At 45.3% G+C, this 22,217-nt stretch overlaps 1 protein-coding gene across 5 annotated transcripts in view; it reads right to left on the reverse strand.

Moving 5' to 3' along the window:
• The window catches only part of DCUN1D2 (defective in cullin neddylation 1 domain containing 2), a 48,193-nt gene that overhangs the window by 12,652 nt on the left and 13,324 nt on the right, over positions 1-22,217 (reverse strand). For all 5 annotated transcript variants that reach the window (XM_073664418.1, XM_073664422.1, XM_073664421.1 and 2 more), the window contains 2 exons: positions 10,682-10,898; positions 5,390-5,558 (listed from right to left, as the gene is read on the reverse strand). In XM_073664418.1, the coding sequence (XP_073520519.1) occupies positions 5,390-5,558; positions 10,682-10,898 (386 nt within the window). The remainder of the gene's footprint in view (positions 1-5,389; positions 5,559-10,681; positions 10,899-22,217) is intronic.

The raw sequence follows: 22,217 nt of genomic DNA on the forward strand, positions 1-22,217 counted from the left end.
TTCTCCGGGAATAGAAAAAAAAAAAAAAAAAAGAAAAACTAAAAAAGGAAATGTCATTAGAAATAAAGTCTTCAATATCTTTAATTAGTAAATCACAATTGTTTTGTCTAGAGAGGTATAGAAGAAGAATGGCCGCCATCCTGTTACACTAAAAGAAGCCTGTCCAGTACGAAGCTCCACTGCTATACCATATTCAAAATGTGAGTAGTCTTTTCTTACTTGAGCACCAATGGTATTTCCAGTTAGACCTTACAGACAAGGTGGACAGTAGTGAGAGGCCTATTTTCACCTCGACACCAATGGTATCCCTAGTATTAGCCCAGAAACAATGGGTGGAAAGCAGCCTCTTCTTACCTCATCATCCCTGGTATCTCCAGTATTAGATCAGATAGACATGGTGGACAGCAGTGTAAGCAGCCTCTTCTTACCTCATCACCCCTGGTATTTCCAGTATTAGATCAGATAGACATAGTTACATAGTTTATAAGGCCGAAAAAAGACAAGCGTCCATCGAGTTCAGCCTATTTCTTGTGCACTGCAGCTATTCTGCAGCGTTGATCCAGGGGAAGGCAAAAAAACCCCATGTGGTATAGGCCAATTTACATCATTGAGGAAAAATTCACTTCCCGACTCCAATCTGGCAGTCAGATTAAATCCCTGGATTAATTAACTATCACTAAGCATAAGATGTAATTTTATTGTTCTCAAGAAAGGCGTCCAGGCCTCTCTTGAACTCATTAAGTGAGTTGGACATCACCACTTCCTCTCCCAGAGAGTTCCAGAGTCTCACGGATCTGACCGTAAAGAATCCCCTTCTATGCTGGTGCAGGAACCTCCTTTCCTCCAGACGCATAGTGTGCCCCCTCGTCTTTGTCACCATCCTTGGTATAAACAGGTCATGGGAGAGATCTCTGTACTGCCCCCTGATGTATTTATACATGTTTATGAGGTCTCCCCTAAGCCTTCTCTTTTCCAACGTAAATAGGCCTAATTTTGACAACCTCTCTGGGTATTCTAGTCCCTCCATTCCCTTTATTACCTTAGTCGCCCTCCTTTGTACCCTCTCTAGCTCCAATATGTCTTTCCTGAGCACCGGAGCCCAGAACTGTGCACAATATTCTAAGTGCGGCCTTACCAGCGCTTTATACAGAGGAAGAACAATGTTCTCATCATATGCCCCTATTCCTCTTCTGATGCATGCCATGACTCTATTTGCCTTCGCAGCTGCTGCCTGACACTGGGCACTCCAATTTAATTTGCTATTAACCAAGACGCCCAGGTCCTTCTCCATGTCAGATTTCCCCAACGGTTTCCCATTTAATATGTATGGGTGACTGCTGTTTTTCTTTCCCATGTGCAAGACCTTACATTTATCGGCATTGAACCCCATTTGCCATTTTTTGGCCCAACTCCCCAATTTATCTAAATCCTCCTGTAGCTGTGCCCTATCCTCATCTGTATTAACTACTTTACAAAGTTTAGTATCATCTGCAAATATTGCTATTTTACTATGCAACCCTTCCACTAGATCATTAATAAATATATTAAATAATATAGGGCCCAAGACAGACCCTTGAGGCACCCCGCTAGTAACCCTGACACCCCCTGAGCTTACTTCATTGATAACCACCCTCTGCTTTCTATCACTCAGCCAGCTATTTACCCACTTGCACACATTATCCCCCAGACCAAGCATTCTCATTTTATATACCAACCTTTTGTGTGGCACGGTATCAAACGCTTTGGAGAAGTCAAGGTATACAACATCCACTGACTCTCCCCGGTCAAGCTGTGAGATCACCTCCTCGTAGAAGGCGATCAGGTTTGTTTGGCAGGAGCGATCCCTCATGAATCCATGTTGATATGGAGTTAGACAGTTATTATCATTAAGATATTCTACAATAGCATCTCTAAGAAATCCTTCAAACAATTTACCCACAACAGACGTTAAGCTGACTGGTCTATAGTTCCCAGGGTCACTTTTAGACCCCTTTTTGAATATTGGTACCACATTTGCTTGGCGCCAGTCTAGTGGGACAGTCCCTGTCCATAAAGAGTGCTTGAATATAAGATACAGCGGCCTGTCTATCACATTACTTAATTCTTTTAGTACCCGGGGGTGTATGCCATCTGGGCCTGGTGACTTGTCTATTTTGATATTATTTAGGCGTTTCTGAACTTCCTCCTGGGTTAGGTGGGTGATATTTAGCGGAGGGTTTACTTTATCACTCTGCATTTCCTCCGATAAATTGTTTTCTTTTGTGAAAACAGTGGAGAAGAAGCTATTGAGTAGGTTTGCTTTACCCTCATCGCCCTCTATGATTTTACCCAGTTTATTTTTCAATGGGCCAACTCCATCAGTTTTAATCCTTTTACTGTTTATATAGTTAAAGAACAGTTTGGGATTCGTTTTACTTTCCTTGGCAATTAGTCTCTCTGTCTCCTCTTTTGCTATTCTTATTTGTTTCTTACAGATTTTGTTTTTTTCCCTATAAGATATTAGCGCTTCCTCGCTGCCTTCTTGTTTAAGTTTACCGAAAGCCCTTTTTTTGTTTTTCATTGCCCTCTTGCCTTCCTTATTTAGCCACATTGGCTTCCTCCTATTCCTAGCCCTTTTATTCCTATAAGGTATGTACCTTCTACAGTGACTATGTAGGACTGTTTTGAAAATTTCCCATTTTCTATCCGTGCTCCTATTACTGAAGATACTATCCCAGTCTATAAGGTGAATGGCATCTCTTAGCTGATGAAACTTTGCCCTCCTGAAGTTCAGTGTTTTTGTGACTCCCTTGCTGGGCACCCTACTGAAGCACATGTGGAATCGTATAATGTTGTGGTCACTATTTCCCAGGTGCCCCCCGACCTGCACCTCCGTTATTCTGTCTGGCCTGTTGGTTAATATTACGTCTAAAAGGGCCGTCCCTCTAGTTGGTTCCTGCACAAGTTGTGACAAATAATTGTCTTTGATAATTGACAGAAACCTGTTTCCTTTCTGAGATCTACAGCTTTCGGTTTCCCAGTCTATATCGGGGTAGTTGAAGTCCCCCATAATAATCACCTCGTTATTTTTTGCTACTTCGTCTATTTGTCTCATTAATAGACTTTCCGTGGCTTCTGCGATATTTGGAGGTTTATAACAGACTCCTATGATAATTGTATTATTGTTTTTTGCCCCATGTATCTCCACCCATAAGGACTCGACCTCCTCATTTCCCTCCCATACATCCTCCTGTATTGTAGGCTTTAGACACGTCTTTACATATAGACAGACTCCACCCCCTTTCCGACTTCTTCAATCCCTTCTAAACAGACTGTAACCCTGTAAGTTAACTGCCCAGTCATAGCTTTCATCATAGCTTTCATGGTGGACAGCAGTGTGAGCAGCCTCTTCTTACCTCAGCATCCCTGGTATTTCCACTATTAGATCAGATAGACATGGTGGACAGCAGTGTAAGCAGCCGCCTCTTACCTCATCACCCCTGGTATTTCCACTATTAGATCAGATAGGCATGGTGGACAGCAGTGTGAGCAGCCTCTTCTTACCTCAGCACCCCTGGTATCTCCACTATTAGATCACTATATCCAAAGGGAGCACATGTTTGTACACATGAAAGGAGGTGGGATTTGCTGATTAAATGTATTTTGCAATTTATTAATAATGATACTTCCTTTAGTTATGTATATTTGCTATGTCTGGAAAGTGGTTTTAAGTGGCTGCCCAAGAAGACATAACTGGAAATTGTTGTATTACAGTACAGCATATGACAAGATGGACAACAGCTAGTCTGAAAACTCGACATGGAGGATGCGTAAAATGGCATAAATGTTTAGGACTTCAATAAAATGAAAAAAAATAATTGTGCATTGGACCTGCTGGTTTTCCTCTATATATTAAGATGAAGCAGAGAGACCCCCTTTCAAATGGATACACACAGTTGTGCAGCAAAGTGCTAATCAATAGGAATACAGATTTATGGTTAAAAAAAGGCTTAGATTTTTTTTTAGAACATAAGTAAATGTATAAAAATTATTGTTCTGAATTTGATCCAATCAATTAACACTTGAAATCAGGAGGGAAAAAATACTCTTTTAGGGCAGATAGGTTCATGCATTGTTGTTGTACCTATACTCCTTCCCTTTAGCTTCTCCCGTTCCTTGGTTGAACATTTTGGACATGTGTCTTTTTCCAATTATACTATGTAAGATATCAAGATACTGTGGATCTGTAGCACGAGACTAGCTGTAAGATCCAGCCAATCAGCACTGGGATTTTACTAGTAAGACACCCATATTACTGAAGTGCATGCACTGATTGGGTGCCTAGTAGCACCTCTCCACAGTATCCTAATACATGCTCCGTACCGGTGCCAGGATGAGCTGTTTCTGTGGGCAGCCCAATCTTATTTTACTGTATACTGTCAGTACAGTTCTCAGCCCTGTCCCCAATAAAGTCAGTAATTTACAGCTTCCAGCAGCTTTGACAGTTATATGTAATGACCTTCTTTAGCTGTATTAGTTACTTGCTTATTTCTTATTTAATCTTAATTTTTTTTATTTTTTATAACTTTGGATGACAATTTGGTGTTTTTGAAACCAATTATTAGTTTATAGGTGTCAAACTACAATGTTTTCGACAACAATATGGGTCATACCATTGTGCATGCATATGCTGGACCCTAAAGTTGCAAACTCATATATACAGTATGTCTGCAAAGATGATGACAACGCTTCAGTTGCTTGCATTAATCACTCTACACAGGCACACACAGTATATCTGTCTAGTAGAGATAATACACTTTATAGTGCCGAAAACAGCAAGGGAATCAGAAGTTACCAGCAGGATGAAGTCTTCCCCTTGCACAAACAGTATGTTTTAGGTCTACCTCGCTGCACTACAGTAAAACTTTATATGCTAAAACCTCTCTCTAGATATATGTACTGCTTACAGCTCAAATTTAAAAGGGGTTTTTTCACTTTCAAGAAAGTGGACCCCAAATGATCCAAAATACTAAACAGAGCAGATACGCACCCTCCCTGCTTAGGTCTCCGCTGCAATAGTGACAACATGTTTACAGCGGTGTCCAATAGCTGATCTCAGCGGCTCATGCCATCTACCAACAGTGCTGCGTATTGTGGACAGAACGTCGCTGTTGCAAACAGAACACCAAGGACTAAGCAGCAGCGGGGAGCCGGCTCTGGCACTGCAGAGGGAGAGTACCTGCACTGATTGACATTTTAAAGCATTTGGAGTCCACTTTCCTGAAAGTAGAAACCTCCTTTAATGTTAGTGTTTTCCTATATTGTGACAGGTGAAAGTGTGACAACTAGTTCGCTACTAATGTAACATATGTATTTTATTGATCTGATAACAATGGAACCCAATACTCACCCTAGCTCTGTCATGCCGTCTACGAATTCCTTTTTACTAAATTCACATTGTGTAGCAGCTCTGAACTTCCATGCGATGACCAATACACTGGTACTTGCTGGATCCAAATGCAAGTCATCGCAGAACAACTGGATCCCGTCTATCCCTATTTTATTTTCATCTTGAGGGTCTGGAATTAAAAAATGTCATATTTTACAGGGCTAATAGCACAGTCATTGGGTACAATAGTGTACAGCCAACCCCTCCCACCATATTACTTACTGCAGTCACCAGCGACATAACAGTCCTGTCTGATGGAACCATAGGGCTGCTCTACTACGGAGACATTCCCAATGTGCTCTGTGTCATTCATACAGCAGTCCTTTACACTGCCCCCGCCAGCTGTATGTAGCTGTGGCTCTGGAGTACTTTAAAGAGGTATTCTAAAGACCAAAATATTGATGGGCTATCCTTAGGACTGTGGATCCTTCAATATGCTGGCTAACAGTGGGGGTACTGGAAGTTGGCTCTCCACGATCAATCACTGATGACCTATACTAAGATATGTACATGCCAGTAACCACCGTCCCACCATACCGCTGCACGACCAGATCTACCCTCACTCATCCCTTGTAGGCCGAACCCTAGCGGGCTGGGTCCTCTCTCCTCTTGTACCAGTCGCCGTCACATTTTGTTCAAGATTATTGTAAGAGTTTCTGCTATGTATACCTCTCTCTCACATGTAAAGCGCCATGGAATAAATGGCGCTATAATAATAATGCCAGGAAAATCCCTTTAATGTCTGTTCTAAGATTAAATCAATGTCAGTATATTTATGTATAGGGAGAGCACTTCTCAGAATGAAGTCAGCCAAAGCTAAAAATTTAAGATGAACGTTACATAACAAAACATTAGATTGGTTATCCCATCTATATAAAAAAAAAGAACGTAGCTGTATAAACACAAAAACACACAATATCAACTCTTAAAACCACTGCCAATACAGGGCTGATGCTGTAGGGCTTCCACACAGTTCAGTTCACATTTTACACCGTTTTGCTTTTACAGGTTCTGTTTCTCAGCACATTCAACTGCAATGTGCTCTATAGTCATAACTCCGCTGAGAGGAGCTCAGAAAAAGACAGATAGGAGTCACACACTCTCCTACTAGACTGTCAGAACGAGCTCACTGATGGGTTCTCAGTTAGAGAGCGGCCACTCTCTCTTTCCTCACACACTGACCAGCACTTCTGTCCATACAATGGCGGCTGGTGGAGGAGCATGTGACCAGACCATCAGCCTCCACCAATAGTGAAACACCTCACATGAGAAAGCTGCTTTTCTATTGGAGGAGACTGATGGACAGGTCTGGTCACATGTTCCTCCACCCGCAGCCATTGTATGGACAGAAGTGATGCTCAGCGTGTGAGGAAACTACGCTAACAGGAGAAAGTGGCCGACTACAGTCATGGCCAAAAGTATTGAGAATGAGACAAATAGTAATTTTTCCAAAGTTTACTGCTTCATTTTTTGTAATGGCAATTCGCATATACTCCTGAATGTCAAAGAGTGATCAGCTTAAAAGCAATTACTGTACTTGCAAAGTCAATATTTGCCCAGAAAATGAACTTTAACCCCCAAAACACATTTCAACATCATTGCAGTCTTGCCTTAAAAGGAGCAGCTAACATCGTTTTAGTGATTGATCCATTAACACAGGTGTGGGTGTTGAGGAGGACAGGGCTGGCGATCAATCAGTCATGATTAAGTAAGAATGACATCACTGGACACTTTAAAAGGAGGCTGGTTCTTGGTATCATTGTTTCTCTTCAGTTAACCATGGTTATCTCTAAAGAAACACGTGCAGCCATCATTGCACTGCACAAAAATGGCCTAACAGGGAAGAGTATCGCAGCTACAAAGATTGCACCTCAGTCAACAATCTATCGCATCATCAAGAACTTCAAGGAGAGAGCTTCCATTGTTGTCAAAAAGGCTCCAGGGCGCCCAAGAAAGACCAGCAAGCGCCAGGACCGTATCTTAAAACTGTTTCAGCTGCGGGATCGGACTACCAGCAGTGCCGAGCTTGCTCAGGAATGGCAGCAGGCAGGTGTGAGTGCTTCTGCACGCACTGTGAGGCGGAGACTCTTTGAGCAAGGGCTGGTTTCAAGGAGGGCAGCAAAGAAGCCACTTCTCTCCAGAAAAAACATCAGGGACCGACTGATATTCTGCAAAAGGTACAGGGAGTGGACTGCTGAGGACTGGGGCAAAGTAATTTTCTCTGATGAATCCCCTTTTCGATTGTTTGGGACATCTGGAAAACAGCTTATTCGGAGAAGAAGAGGTGAGCGCTACCACCAGTCTTGTCTCATGCCAACTGTAAAGCATCCTGAAACCATTCATGTGTGGGGTTGCTTCTCAGCCAAGGGAATCGGCTCACTCACAGTCTTGCCTAAAAACACAGCCATGAATAAAGAATGGTACCAGAATGTCCTCCAAGAGCAACTTCTCCCAACCGTCCAAGAGCAGTTTGGCGCCCAACAATGCCTTTTCCAGCATGATGGAGCACCTTGCCATAAAGTAAAGGTGATAACAAAATGGCTCATGGAACAAAACAGAGATTTTGGGTCCATGGCCTGGAAACTCCCCAGATCTTAATCCCATTGAGAACTTGTGGTCAATCATCAAGAGACGGGTGGACAAACAAAAACCAACAAATTCTGGCAAAATGCAAGCATTGATTATGCAAGAATGGACTGCTATCAGTCAGGATTTGGTCCAAAAGTTGATTGAGAGCATGCCAGGGAGAATTACAGAGGTCTTGAAGAGGAAGGGGCAACACTGCAAATATTGACTTGCTGCATTAACTCATTCTAACTGTCAATATAACCTATTGGTACTCATAATATGATTGCAATTATATTTCTGTATGTCATATAAACATCAGACAAACACTAATAAAAACCAGAGGCCAGCAGATCATGTGAAAATATAATTTTGGTGTCATTCTCAATACTTTTAGCCATGACTGTAGTTAACTGAGAATCCATCAGTGAGCTCTTCTTACAATCTAATAGGACAGTGTGTAACTCCTATCTGTCTTTTTCTAAGCTTTCCTCAGCTGATTTATGGCCAAGTACAGTAACTCATTAATGACTGGGCTGGTTTGTCACTTAAAGGATTCCTCCAGCACCTAAATGTCCTTGCCAAATATCTGTCTTTACACCCTAAGCACTTTTGTAATTAGCTTTATTACACAACACTTCACTCTATCTGGCTAATCCCAAATGTGTTTTTTTCCACTTCACTTCCTGTGACTCACAGCCATGTCTGTAGGACCGCCCCCTTGACTGCTAATCCCAGAATAAGCAGATATTTCAACAAATAACACATGGAGTCCTACTGATTCGTTTCCTACAAACCTGCCCATCAATCTGGTCAGCTTCTCCAGCTCTATAACTTGCTGTCCACAGATTTTACATTTCCAAGCTGATAAAAGGCACAGTCTAGTTTGTGCTATACCTGAACATGTATCAGTCCAAGTTCTGAAGCTTTTTCACAACATCCACCAAAAATTATTACAATCTGTTTAATAATCTCTTTAATTTTGGTAATAAAATCTAGGACTTGTGATTTTTTTTCTATGGGGCTAAGAACTTACAGACAGGTTGTTGCCAATTAGCTGTCAACGATCTCTGCTGGCTCAGTGGTTACGGACCAGTTCTACCAGCAATTCGTCAACGGTGACGTCTCGTCGACGAGCAGCTTATTCGTTTTTGCCCTTTCCAGAGGGTGTCACTGATTGGCAGCCTGCTCCCAGATGTCCAACAGTGGGGAGCCGGCTGTCAATTAGCATGACATTGGCAGTGACGCCCTGTCGACAGAGCAGACCAGATGAGAAGGAGCTGCTCTACTGACTTGAGGTGAAATGAAGGAGAGTCACCACCTGAGCTGGCAGAGATCATTGCCAGGCAGAACAGGCAGTTAGCAACTACCTACCTGTAAGTTCTTAGCCCCATAAGAAAAAATAACTAGATAACCCCTTTAAGAGTTTCACAATACCCTCACATCTGCCCTCCCAAGTGCAGGTGAGGGGAGCTGAAAGGCACAGGTCACTGAAGACCACCAGAACATTTTGTTCTAGCCATCAAAACGATTGTCAATACTTGGACACCCACTCATACTGGATTTTACTTCCAACATTAAAGCTCTGCAAATTATATATATCTACCTACAAAATAAATAATATCTGATTGCTGGTGGCCCCACCAATGATTGGAAAAGGGGGCCTGAAACCTTCTCCTCCTCACTGAAGGGAGAAGAGACTTAAAAAAGGATTGCATCCTGAGTAGCTCCATTCAAAGTATATGGGGTTGATAGAAACAGGACAGTGCTGTAATTGGCTGTTTGTGACCTGAAATGGAGACTCAACTGAAGGTTCATTTAATGTGACCCTGATCAAACTGAGTTTGAGAACATCAGAGCTGTTCGAAACGCGCTCAGTTGACCATTATACCGCACTCCCTTTTCCTCCCAGTGCACGCTATTTTTGGTCATAACCACTGTTACATTTTTTTATGGACTCAATAAAGACTTTGAAGATTTTAATCAAGTGAAGCTGGATCCTTTCCATACTTGAATATTGTAGTTTATTACATTTTTTTCCTATTCAAGTGAGAAGGATTTAGCACTACTAAAAGTGCTGGATAAACAAGGAGGAGAATGCAGCGCCTGCTGGACTGCTGCGGCACCATTGGTAAGGGTGGGGGGGAGATGGAAGCCCATTGATCTTGCGTTAACGGGGCTGTCTAGGATTAATTTTGGACATGTAGACATAGAAAAACAACAAACACACCAATGCCCACCTTCCCAAGGTCCAGTGCTGCCTCTGCATTGCTCTTTGTTCACAGGATGTAGGAGGAACATCACAACTACAGCACACGTGACAGCTGCAGAAAGTCACTGGGCTCAGTGGCTCATGCTGTCTAAATCAGCATCTCTGCTGAGCCCAGTAATTGGCTGCCGCAGTATCATTTGCTGCAGTCCTGAGTCAACACTGCAGCCTGTCAAAAAGGATCAGCAGCAGAGAGGCAGCACTGGGCCTAAGGAGGGAGACAAGCTGTGTTTGACATTTTCTACATCTGAAATTTACTTCCGGACAACTCCTTTAATGGTGTATCCTAAAGACAGGCAATCAATTTTAAAGCACTGTAATCGCAATCGTTGCTTCCCTTTGTTCAGTGGACAGCTCCTAAGCCACATGCCTCCGTACACAGAGGTTATACATAAAGACAGATAATTAAAGGTCCTTACCTTTGTAGCGATTATACAATTGCTCTAATTTCTTTTTGTCTACGGTACTTTTCATTGACTCTTTGCAGTACAAGGTTGTATTCTGGAAGTAGTTGTCTGTTGCCAGTTCTAGTTTCCAGTCATTCTGTGTTAAACAGTATATTGCAGTCCTTTCCCCAGCCTGGGTAAATGCCATAAACTGGCGCACCTTGTCCTTCTGAGACGATTTAAGTTTATGCTTTGGGATGCAAAAGAAGCAGCAGAAGTGGTTTCAGCATGGTACTCATGTTATTCATTATAAAGATTTACGTCTCTGGATGTGCGCATGCTTCATATCAGCATTACATGTCAAATAGCATAAGACGACAAAGATTTGTTCTTCTCAGCTTAAAAATCTCTGATCTGTAGACTCAGAGCACATTGTCTATATATCTCTATTAAGGAAACCAGACTTTTGTAAAACATTCTACTAGGATTTACAAATGTATAGGTAGGGCACACCACTCCCTACAGACTAGACGCAAACCCCAAATTATTGCTGCAGACTGATCTGTACCATATAAAAACAGTGGGACTATGGCTTCGTGACGAGGCTGGATCGTGACCAAAAACTGTAGAAGCATGCAAATGATAACAGCTAAAAGAAATGTCATTTTTAATATTGAGGTTTTTAAGTAAATTTGCAGTTCATGCTGCAGACACTAACACAAAGTGCTTTTAGCTGCCGTCATTCGCAGCTCAGAACTGCGACTTCTGGCTGCATCATGACCATAACATGTAGGCACAGGATAAAAAGACTAGTACAAATTTCCTTTTTTCTACCGTATCAGGGAACAAACTGTGCTAGATTATTAACTATGGCCTATTTCTTTAAAAGCTTCAAACACGTCCTCCCAAAATCTCCAGACAGGGAATCTATACTTGATCCCTCTAATAGGGCAGCATGAATGAGTGATGAGCAATGCATCATAGGAGGTGGGGAGATATCTGCCACTCAAATCCAGTAAATATAATCTCTGACAAACAATGGAGTACCGCCAATAGCGGCAGAGCATGTAGCCACTATGGGGCCTGGGAGAGCCACTGTCCAACAGCAGCCATCTCAATTTTAACAGTATTTGCATCTTTACAATGAAGATACCGTTTAACAGAATGATGGAACAACACCTTTTAGCCTGTGTGTCTAAGTCTGAGGGAAGCAGATATGACATCACTAGATCGCAACTACGGTGTGGAGACTAAGTCAGTACTTGTCTTGGAGGGCACTATGGGTCCTTGTAAAATGTGGGTAGTGGGACTGTGGGGGTATGATCATGTGTGGGCAGTGGGTGAGTCACTGTGGGGGGATCATCATACTTTAAGAGGAGTCACAGTGGGGGGGGGTCATCATACTGTGAGGAGTCACAGTGGGGGGGTCATCATACTGTGAGAGGAGTCACAGTGGGGGGGGGTCATCATACTGTGAGGAGTCACAGTGGGGGGGTCATCATACTGTGAGAGGAGTCACAGTGGGGGGGGTCATCATACTGTGAGGAGTCACAGTGGGGGGGTCATCATACTGTGAGAGGAGTCACAGTGGGGGGGGTCATCATACTGTGAGGAGTCACAGTGGGGGGGTCATCATACTGTGAGAGGAGTCACAGTGAGAGGAGTCACAGTGGGGGGGTCATCATACTGTGAGAGGAGCCACAGTGGGGGGTCATCATACTGTGAGCCGAATCACAGTGACAGGGGGGGTCATCATACGGTGAGCCGAATCACAGTGACAGGGGGGGGTCATCATACGGTGAGCCGAATCACAGTGACAGGGGGGGGTCATCATACGGTGAGCCGAATCACAGTGACAGGGGGGGTCATCATACTGTGAGAGAAGTCACAGTGGGGGGGGGGGGGGTCATCATACTGTGAGGAGTCACAGTGGGGGGGTCATCATACTGTGAGGAGTCACAGTGGGGGGGGTCATCATACTGTGAGAGGAGTCACAGTGGGGGGGGGTCATCATACTGTGAGAGGAGTCACAGTGGGGGGGTCATCATACTGTGAGAGGAGTCACAGTGGGGGGGGGGTCATCATACTGTGAGAGGAGCCACAGTGGGGGGTCATCATACTGTGAGAGGAGTCACAGTGGGGGGGGGGGGTCATCATACTGTGAGAGGAGTCACAGTGGGGGGGGGGGTCATCATACTGTGAGAGAAGTCACAGTGGGGGGGGTGGGGGTCATCATACTGTGAGCCGAATCACAGTGAGAGGGGGGTCATCATACTGTGAGAGAAGTCACAGTGGGGGGGGGGGGGGGGTCATCATACTGTGAGGAGTCACAGTGGGGGGGGAGTCATCATACTGTGAGAGGAGTCACAGTGGGGGGGGGTCATCATACTGTGAGAGGAGTCACAGTGGGGGGGGGGTCATCATACTGTGAGAGGAGTCACAGTGGGGGGGGGTCATCATACTGTGAGAGGAGTCACAGTGGGGAGGGTCATCATACTGTGAGAGGAGTCACAGTGGGGGGGGGGTCATCATACTGTGAGAGGAGTCACAGTGGGGGGGGTCATCATACTGTGAGAGGAGTCACAGTGGGGGGGTCATCATACTGTGAGAGGAGTCACAGTGGGGGGGTCATCATACTGTGAGAGGAGTCACAGTGGGGGGGGTCATCATACTGTGAGAGGAGTCACAGTGGGGGGGGTCATCATACTGTGAGAGGAGTCACAGTGGGGGGGGTCATCATACTGTGAGAGGAGTCACAGTGGGGGGGTCATCATACTGTGAGAGGAGTCACAGTGGGGGGGTCATCATACTGTGAGAGGAGTCACAGTGGGGGGGTCATCATACTGTGAGAGGAGTCACAGTGGGGGGGTCATCATACTGTGAGGAGTCACAGTGGGGGGGTCATCATACTGTGAGAGGAGTCACAGTGGGGGGGTCATCATACTGTGAGGAGTCACAGTGGGGGGGGTCATCATACTGTGAGAGGAGTCACAGTGGGGGGGTCATCATACTGTGAGAGGAGTCACAGTGGGGGGGTCATCATACTGTGAGAGGAGTCACAGTGGGGGGGGTCATCATACTGTGAGAGAAGTCACAATGGGGGGGTCATCATACTGTGAGAGAAGTCACAGTGGGGGGGGTCATCATACTGTGAGCCGAGTCACAGTGGGGGGGGGTCATCATACTGTGAGCCGAATCACAGTGAGGGGGGGTCATCATACTGTGAGAGGAGTCACAGTGTGGGGGGGGGTCATCATACTGTGAGAGGAGTCACAGTGGGGGTGTCATCATACTGTGAGAGGAGTCACAGTGGGGGGTCATCATACTGTGAGAGGAGTCACAGTGGGGGGTCATCATACTGTGAGAGGAGTCACAGTGGGGGGGGTCATCATATTGTGAGAGGAGTCACAGTGGGGGGGGTCATCATATTGTGAGAGGAGTCACAGTGGGGGGGGGTCATCATATTGTGAGAGGAGTCACAGGGGGGTCATCATACTGTGAGAGGAGTCACAGGGGGGGCCATCACACTGAGAGGAGTCACTGTGGGGGGGGGTCATCATACTGTGAGAGGAGTCACAGTGGGGGGGGTCATCATACTGTGAGAGGAGTCACAGTGGGGGGGGTCATCATACTGTGAGAGGAGTCACCGAGGGGGGGTCATCATACTGTGAGAGGAGTCACCGAAGGGGGGTCATCATACTGTGAGAGGAGTCACAGTGGGGGGGGGGGGTCATCATACTGTGAGAGAAGTCACAGTGGGGGGGGTCATCATACTGTGAGAGAAGTCACAGTGGGGGGGGGTCATCATACTGTGAGAGAAGTCACAGTGGAGGGGGTCATCATACTGTGAGCCGAATCACAGTGAGGGGGGGTCATCATACTGTGAGAGGAGTCACAGTGTGGGGGGGGGGTCATCATACTGTGAGAGAAGTCACAGTGGGGGTGTCATCATACTGTGAGAGGAGTCACAGTGGGGGGGTCATCATACTCTGAGAGGAGCCACAGTGGGGGGGGGTCATCATACTGTGAGAGGAGTCACAGTGGGGGGGGGGGTCATCATACTGTGAGAGGAGTCACAGTGGGGGGGTCATCATACTGTCAGAGGAGTCACAGTGGGGGGGGGGTCATCATACTGTGAGAGGAGTCACAGTGGGGGGGTCATCATACTGTGAGAGGAGTCACAGTGGGGGGGGTCATCATACTGTGAGAGGAGTCACAGGGGGGTCATCATATTGTGAGAGGAGTCACAGGGGGGGGTCATCACACTGAAAGGAGTCACTGTGGGGGGATCATCACACTGAGAGGAGTCACAGTGGGGGGGGTCATCACACAGAGGAGTCACTGTGGGGGGGGTCATCACACAGAGGAGTCACTGTGTGGGGGGGGTCATCACACTGAGAGGAGTCACTGTGTGGGGGGGGTCATCACACAGAGAGAAGTCACTGTGGGGGGGGGGTCATACTGTGAGAGGAGTCACTGTGGAGGGGGGTCATCACACTGTGAGAGGCGTCACCACACTGAGGAGTCACTGTGGAGAGGGGTCATCACACTGAGGAGTCACTGTGGAGAGGGGTCATCACACTGAGGAGTCACTGTGGAGAGGGGTCATCACACTGAGGAGTCACTGTGGAGGGGGGTCACCACACTGTGAGGAGTCACTGTGGGGGGGGGGGGTATCACACTGTGAGAGGAGTCACTGTGGGGGGGGGTCATCACACTGTGAGAGGAGTCACTGTGGGGGGGGTCATCACACTGTGAGAGGAGTCACTGTGGGGGGGGGGTCATCACACTGTGAGAGGAGTCACTGTGGGGGGGGGTCATCACACTGTGAGAGGAGTCGCTGTGTGGGGGGGGTCATCACACTGTGAGAGGAGTCACTGTGTGGGGGGGGGGTCATCACACTGAGAGGAGTCACTTGGAGGGGGGTCATCACACTGTGAGAGGAGTCATCACACTGAGAGGAGTCACTGTGGAGGGGTGTCATCACACAGAGGAGTCACTGTGGAGGGGGGTCACCACACTGTGAGAGGAGTCACTGTGGGGGGGGTCATCACTGTGAGAGGAGTCACGGGGGGGGTCATCACACAGAGGAGTCACTGGAGGGGGGGTCATCACACAAAGGAGTCACTGTGTGTGTGGGGGGTCATCACACTGTGAGAGGAGTCACTGTGGAGGGGGGTCATCACACTGAGAGGAGTCACTGTGGAGGGGGGTCATCACACTGAGAGGAGTCACTGTGGGGGGGTCATCACACAGAGGAGTCACTGTGGAGGGGGGTCATCACACAGAGGAGTCACTGTGGAGGGGGGTCATCACACAGAGGAGTCACTGTGGAGGGGGGTCATCACACAGAGGAGTCACTGTGGAGGGGGGTCATCACACAGAGGAGTCACTGTGGAGGGGGGTCATCACACAGAGGAGTCACTGTGGAGGGGGGTCATCACACAGAGGAGTCACTGTGGAGGGGGGTCATCACACAGAGGAGTCACTGTGGAGGGGGGTCATCACACTGAGAGGAGTCACTGTGGAGGGGGGTCATCACACTGAGAGGAGTCACTGTGGAGGGGGGTCATCACACTGAGAGGAGTCACTGTGGAGGGGGGTCATCACACTGAGAGGAGTCACTGTGGAGGGGGGTCATCACACTGAGAGGAGTCACTGTGGAGGGGGGTCATCACACTGAGAGGAGTCACTGTGGAGGGGGGTCATCACACTGAGAGGAGTCACTGTTGGGGGGGGTCATCACACTGAGAGGAGTCACTGTTGGGGGGGGTCATCATACTGTGAGAGGAGTCACTGTGGAGGGGGGGGTCATCACACTGAGAGGAGTCACTGTGGGGGGGTCATCATACTGTGAGAGGAGTCACCACACTGTGAGAGGAGTCACTGTGGAAGGGGGGGGGTCATCACACTGAGGAGTCACTGTGGGGGGGGGTTATCACACTGTGAGAGGAGTCACTGTGGAGGGGGGGGGGTCATCACACTGAGAGGAGTCACTGTGGAGGGGGGTCATCGTACTGTGAGAGGAGTCACCACACTGTGAGAGGAGTCACTGTGGAGGGGGGGGGGGGGTCATCACACAGAGGAGTCACTGTGGGGGGGGGTCATCACACTGTGAGAGGAGTCACTGTGGGGGGGTCATCACACTGAGAGGAGTCACTGTGTGTGTGGGGGGGTCATCACACTGTGAGAGGAGTCATTGTAGGGGCGGGGGTCATCACACTGTGAGAGGAGTCACTGTGGGGGGGGGTCATCACACTGTGAGGAGTCACTGTGGAGGGGGGGGTCATCACACTGAGAGGAGGAGTCACTGTGGAGGGGGGTCATCATACTGTGAGGGGAGTCACTGTGCGGGGGAGGGTTTCTGTAACCGAGGGAGCATCATACTGTGCATTTGGAGGTTATCGTGTGTGTGTGTGTGTGTGTGTGTGTGTGTGTGTGTGTGTGTGTGTGTGTGTGTGTGTGTGTGTGTGTCTGTCAATTTTTGGGGGCAACATAGTAAAGGGGTATTCTATTGGATGAGAACACTAAGGTGCTCCCGTAGGATCTGTGTACGTGTCACAATACAAGTTCCTCTCCTTGGGAAGTGTGACCTTCTGTGACTATAACTATACGGATCTGACCCTGCCTATCACACCAAATAATTTGTTTTTTTTGGGTGGGGTGGGGCAGGGATTTTGACTTTTGCTATGGAGCCTCATTCTTTCTATATAAGTTCCTGATGACACATTAAACTGGTTCGCCAACTAATCCTTCTTCAACAATGATTGCTACTAGCATAGGTTGTTTCTACTTAGTCTTCAGCTTTATTCAGTCTTCTGTGTATAGAAGTAGAGGAAATTAACTGTAATAAAGACTATTAATGTATTTATAGTGTAAATGAACAAGTAGTCTTGGTTCACACTTGCTTTAGTGGTCTATTATAGACAAATGCTGAAAATTTTTAAGTAAAAGGGATTTCCAAAGAAGAAGAGATGGCACTTTGCTAGGATAAAGCATTCTCTTCTTGAAGGTTACTTTGAAAAAAAAACCTACCCTTCCCTAGAATGAAAGGGAATCTGTCACCACTTTGGAGATATCAGACCTCTACTATGGCCATACAGGTGATAGAAAAGTAAATCTATACTTACTGTATGGCCCATAGTAGAGGTTTGATTGAAGAAAAGCGATGTAATCAATTCTATTTTGTACAGGCTTCGCCAAGCAATTCTCGCCTATGTGCTTATTATTACCCCAAATCCCCGCCTCTCTGCTTAATTATCATATCCTCCACCCCCCGTCTTCTGCACATCACAAGGCCCTGTGATGTGCACTGTGCTCCCTGACTTCCTGAGCATGTGCAAAGCGCCGCTCACATAGAGAGCGCTTTGTTCCATCCCAACCCCGTCTCTCCGTGCACTGCGCCGCAGGTGTCTATTGCGCAGGCGCCGGGGAGTCACGGTCACTTCCCGGCGCCTGCGCAATAGAAACCTGCAGCACAGTGCACGGAGAGACGAGTCAGGATGAAGCGAAGCGCGCTCTATGTGAGCGGAGCTTTGGACATACCCGGAAGTCAGGGAGCACAGTGCACATCACAGGGCCCTGTGATGTGCAGGGGGGGGGGGGGGGATATGATAATTAAGCATATAGGTGGGGATTTGGGGGAATAATAAGCACATAGGCGGGGATTGCTTGGCGTCCCCCGGATGCCAAGTCTGTACACAATAGAATTGATTAAAGAGCTTTTCTCTGCAATCAAACCTCTACTATGGGCCATACAGGCAAGTATAGATTTACTTTTCTATACCCAGTATGGCCATACTAGAGGTCTGATAACTCCAAAGTGGTAACAGATTCCCTTTACACTGTGTTCCAAATTATTATGCAAATAATATTTTCTTAGATTTTCCCAAATTACCTTTATGAATTGCAGTCATTGTAATTTTCCAGTCAAATAACTATTAGAGTACAATTGAAAGGTTTTTGTACAAACTGTCTATGATAACAGTAGATTTTAAAAAAAATAAAAAACTCAAACTGCACTCAAAATGCATGTTCCAAATTATTATTTATGCACAGCAGAGTTTTCAACCTTCTCATTTTAATAAAGAACAAAAAAATGGTAATTTTTGAAATTATAAGCATTAGCAGGTTATTACAAACTGAAATCAAACAGTTTTCAACTCAAAACTTTATTCTAGGTGATGTTACATTTGCACATAGGACCGCTTGTTCGAAAGGAGCTTCTGAACTCTCTCGTCCATTGAATTTGTCAGGTTTTGGATGGTTTCTGCTTCAATTGTTTTACATGAGGACAGAATACCCTCCCAGAGCTGTTGCTTAGATGTGAACTGCCTCCCGCCATCATAGACACTCCTTTTGATGATGCTCCAGAGGTTCTCAATGGGGTTGAGGTCAGGGGAGCATGGGTGCCACACCATAAGTTTGTCCCCTTTTATGCCCATAGCAGCCAGAGATGCAGATGTGTTATGTGCAGCATGAGACGGGGCATTATCATGCATGAAAATGATCTTGCTGCGGAATGCACGGTTCTTCTTCTTGAACCATGAAAGGAAGTGCTATTTGAGAAACTCAACATACATTATGGAGTTCATCTTTATCCCTTCAGGGATCCTAAAAGGGCCAAAAATCTCTCTCCCCATGATTCCAGCCCAAAACATTACTCCACCTCTTCCTTATTAGCGCCGTAGCCGTGTTTGCATGGGGTGTCCATCAACCAGCCATCCTCCACTCCATCCATCTGGACCATCGAGATCATTTCATGCATGATAATGCCCCGTCTCATGCTGCACATAACACATCTGCATCTCTGGCTGCTATGGGCATAAAAGGAGACAAACTTATGGTGTGGCACCCATGCTCCCCTGACCTCAACCCCATTGAGAACCTCTGGAGCATCATCAAAAGGAGTGTCTATGATGGCGGGAGGCAGTTAACATCTAAGCAACAGCTCTGGGAGGGTATTCTGTCCTCATGCAAAACAATTGAAGCAGAAACCATCCAAAACCTGACAAATTCAATGGACGAGAGAGTTCAGAAGCTCCTTTCGAACAAGGGGTCCTATGTGCAAATGTAACATCACCTAGAATAAAGTTTTGAGTTGAAAACTGTTTGATTTCAGTTTGTAATAACCTGCTAATGCTTATAATTTCAAAAATGACCATTTTTTGTTCTTTATTAAAATGAAAAGGTTGAAAACTCTGCTGTGCATAATAATTTGGAACATGCATTTTGAGTGCAGTTTGAGTTTTTTATTTTTTTAAAAATATACTGTTATAGGCAGTTTGTACAAAAACCTTTCAATTGTACTCTAATAGTTATTTGACTGGAAAATTACAATGACTGCAATTCATATAGGTAATTTGGGAAAATCTGAGAAAATATTATTTGCATAATAATTTGGAACACAGTGTAAAGGGCTGAAGCACTAATTAAGCACAGTGGCTACATCGCTGTCATGCTCCTGTCCACCTGGATCTGCGGGTAAGACTCATTGACTAGAATGGAACCGCATTGTAGTTGGATGGGGCATCAAAGCATAGAAAATAAAATATATTGGTCCTTAGGGGGTCTCAGCCCCCCTTGTTTGTAGCATTGTCACATTTGCAGTTTACTATAGTCTTATAAGAATACGTCTTTCAGTACATTTTATATCACAAGAGAAGCAGGCAGGCCTCGCTAATAATGTAATGCATTTACAATCTTCATACTCCTTCCTTCTACAAATATATAGTTCATTTCAAGATCTATTATTTATTAAGAAACAGTAATAGTACAGTGTGAAATAGCTAATGCGGCATATTTCCCAGCGATCTACACATCATGTGCCAGCTAACAAGACCAACAAATATTTTGTCAGCAAGCTCTGGTGTACGAAGACAGAAAAATGCATCGTTCTACCCACGGAAGGCACTCAGTGGAGGGCACAGGGAGCCTACTAACACATTTCATGTAGTCATTTTATGGTAAGCACCAGCCATTTATCAGGGAACTGCGTCTTTAACCCCGTCCCACTGAAGCCTGGTTTTCCCCTTCCTGACAAAGCACGGGTTTTAAATCTGACATGTGTCACTTTATGTGGTAATAACTTTGGAACGATTATTCCAATCCCAGTAATACTGAGACTGTTTTTTTGACACGTGACACATTGTACTTTATTTCCCATATGTGTACTTTACAGTTTTGAAATGCCATTTTATTTTGTTAGGATGTTGGAAGAGTTAAAAGTTTAGCAGCAATTTTTAGTTTTTTCAATAAAATTTTACAAAATCTATTATTTTTGCAGACCTTTTCTATTTTGAAGCAACTTTGAGAGGTCTCTATGTAAAAAAAAACCCCAAAAAAGTGATACCATTTTAAAAACTGTACCCCTTGATATATTCAGATCTGCATTCTGTTAGTTTATTGGTTATTCACAGGAATTAATGCAATTTAGAGTAGAAAAAAATGACATTCTTTCAACTAAAATGCAGCTTTAACCTCAAAATTTCTCATTTTTGCAAAATGCAATGAGAGCAAATGCACCCATAAACTTGGAACGATGATACCCCATACGTGGCCCTGATTTAAGAAGGGAAAGAGCTATTTGACTTTTGCGGACGCCATATCAAATTTACAGAGCCCCTGAGGTGCCAAAACAGCCGAAAAGCTCCAAGTGACGCCGTTTTGGAAAGTACACCACTCAATGAATCTATCTAGTGGTATAGTGAACTTTTTAGACTCACAATTGCTTTATAAATGTTTACATTGGGATGTGAAAATTTTTCACAAAAATGTTGTTTTATCCCCAAATCTTTCTTTTCATAAGGGTAGCAGGAGAAATTGGACCACACAATTTTTAAAGCAATTTCTCCCTCGTGCAGCGATACCTCATATGTGGTTGGAAACTGCTGCTTGGACACACGGCAGGGCTTGCGAGGGAAGAAATGCTATTTGGCTTTTGGAGTGCAAATGTGTCTGGGACAGTTTTCAGGCGCCACTTGCAAAGCCCTCAAAGTGCCAGAACAGCAGACATCCTCCACAAGTGACCCAACTACAGAGACTACATTTCTTAAGAAATTCATCTTGAAGTGTGGTGTGCATTTTGAACCCTTCCTCTTTAACATGGTCAGTATAAAAAATGATCTCATAATTTATTGGGCTGTCTCCCAAGAATAGCAATACCCTGTTTATGCTCATACATTTCTGTTTTGACACATGGCAGGGCTCGGAAAAGAAGGGGTGTCATTTGACTTTTGGGGCACAGAGTTTCCTGGAATAAAATCTTAGCAGATCCCCTAAAGTGCCAAAACAGCAGAAATCCCCAAAATGTGACTTTTTTTTGCAAATTACACTTAAGAAATTGATTTACAGGTGTAGTGACTATTTTGACCTAACTGGGGTTAACCAAAAATTGGTGCTCAGTGGATGTTACAAAGTTGTAAGGTATGCAGATATAAGATATCGAAATATGGGTATATATCATTTTGTATACTGTAGCTAAAAGTTAGGCCTTTGGTCAGTTTCTAAAAAGTCCTTAGAAGTGGTAATCAGGATGCTGACATCAATGCTTACAGTACAAAGGTTTCTG

Source organism: Phyllobates terribilis, unplaced genomic scaffold (genome assembly GCF_046119375.1).
Source record: "Phyllobates terribilis strain yellow unplaced genomic scaffold, ASM4611937v1 Scaffold_2__4_contigs__length_985480577, whole genome shotgun sequence".
Lineage (NCBI taxonomy): Eukaryota > Metazoa > Chordata > Amphibia > Anura > Dendrobatidae > Phyllobates > Phyllobates terribilis.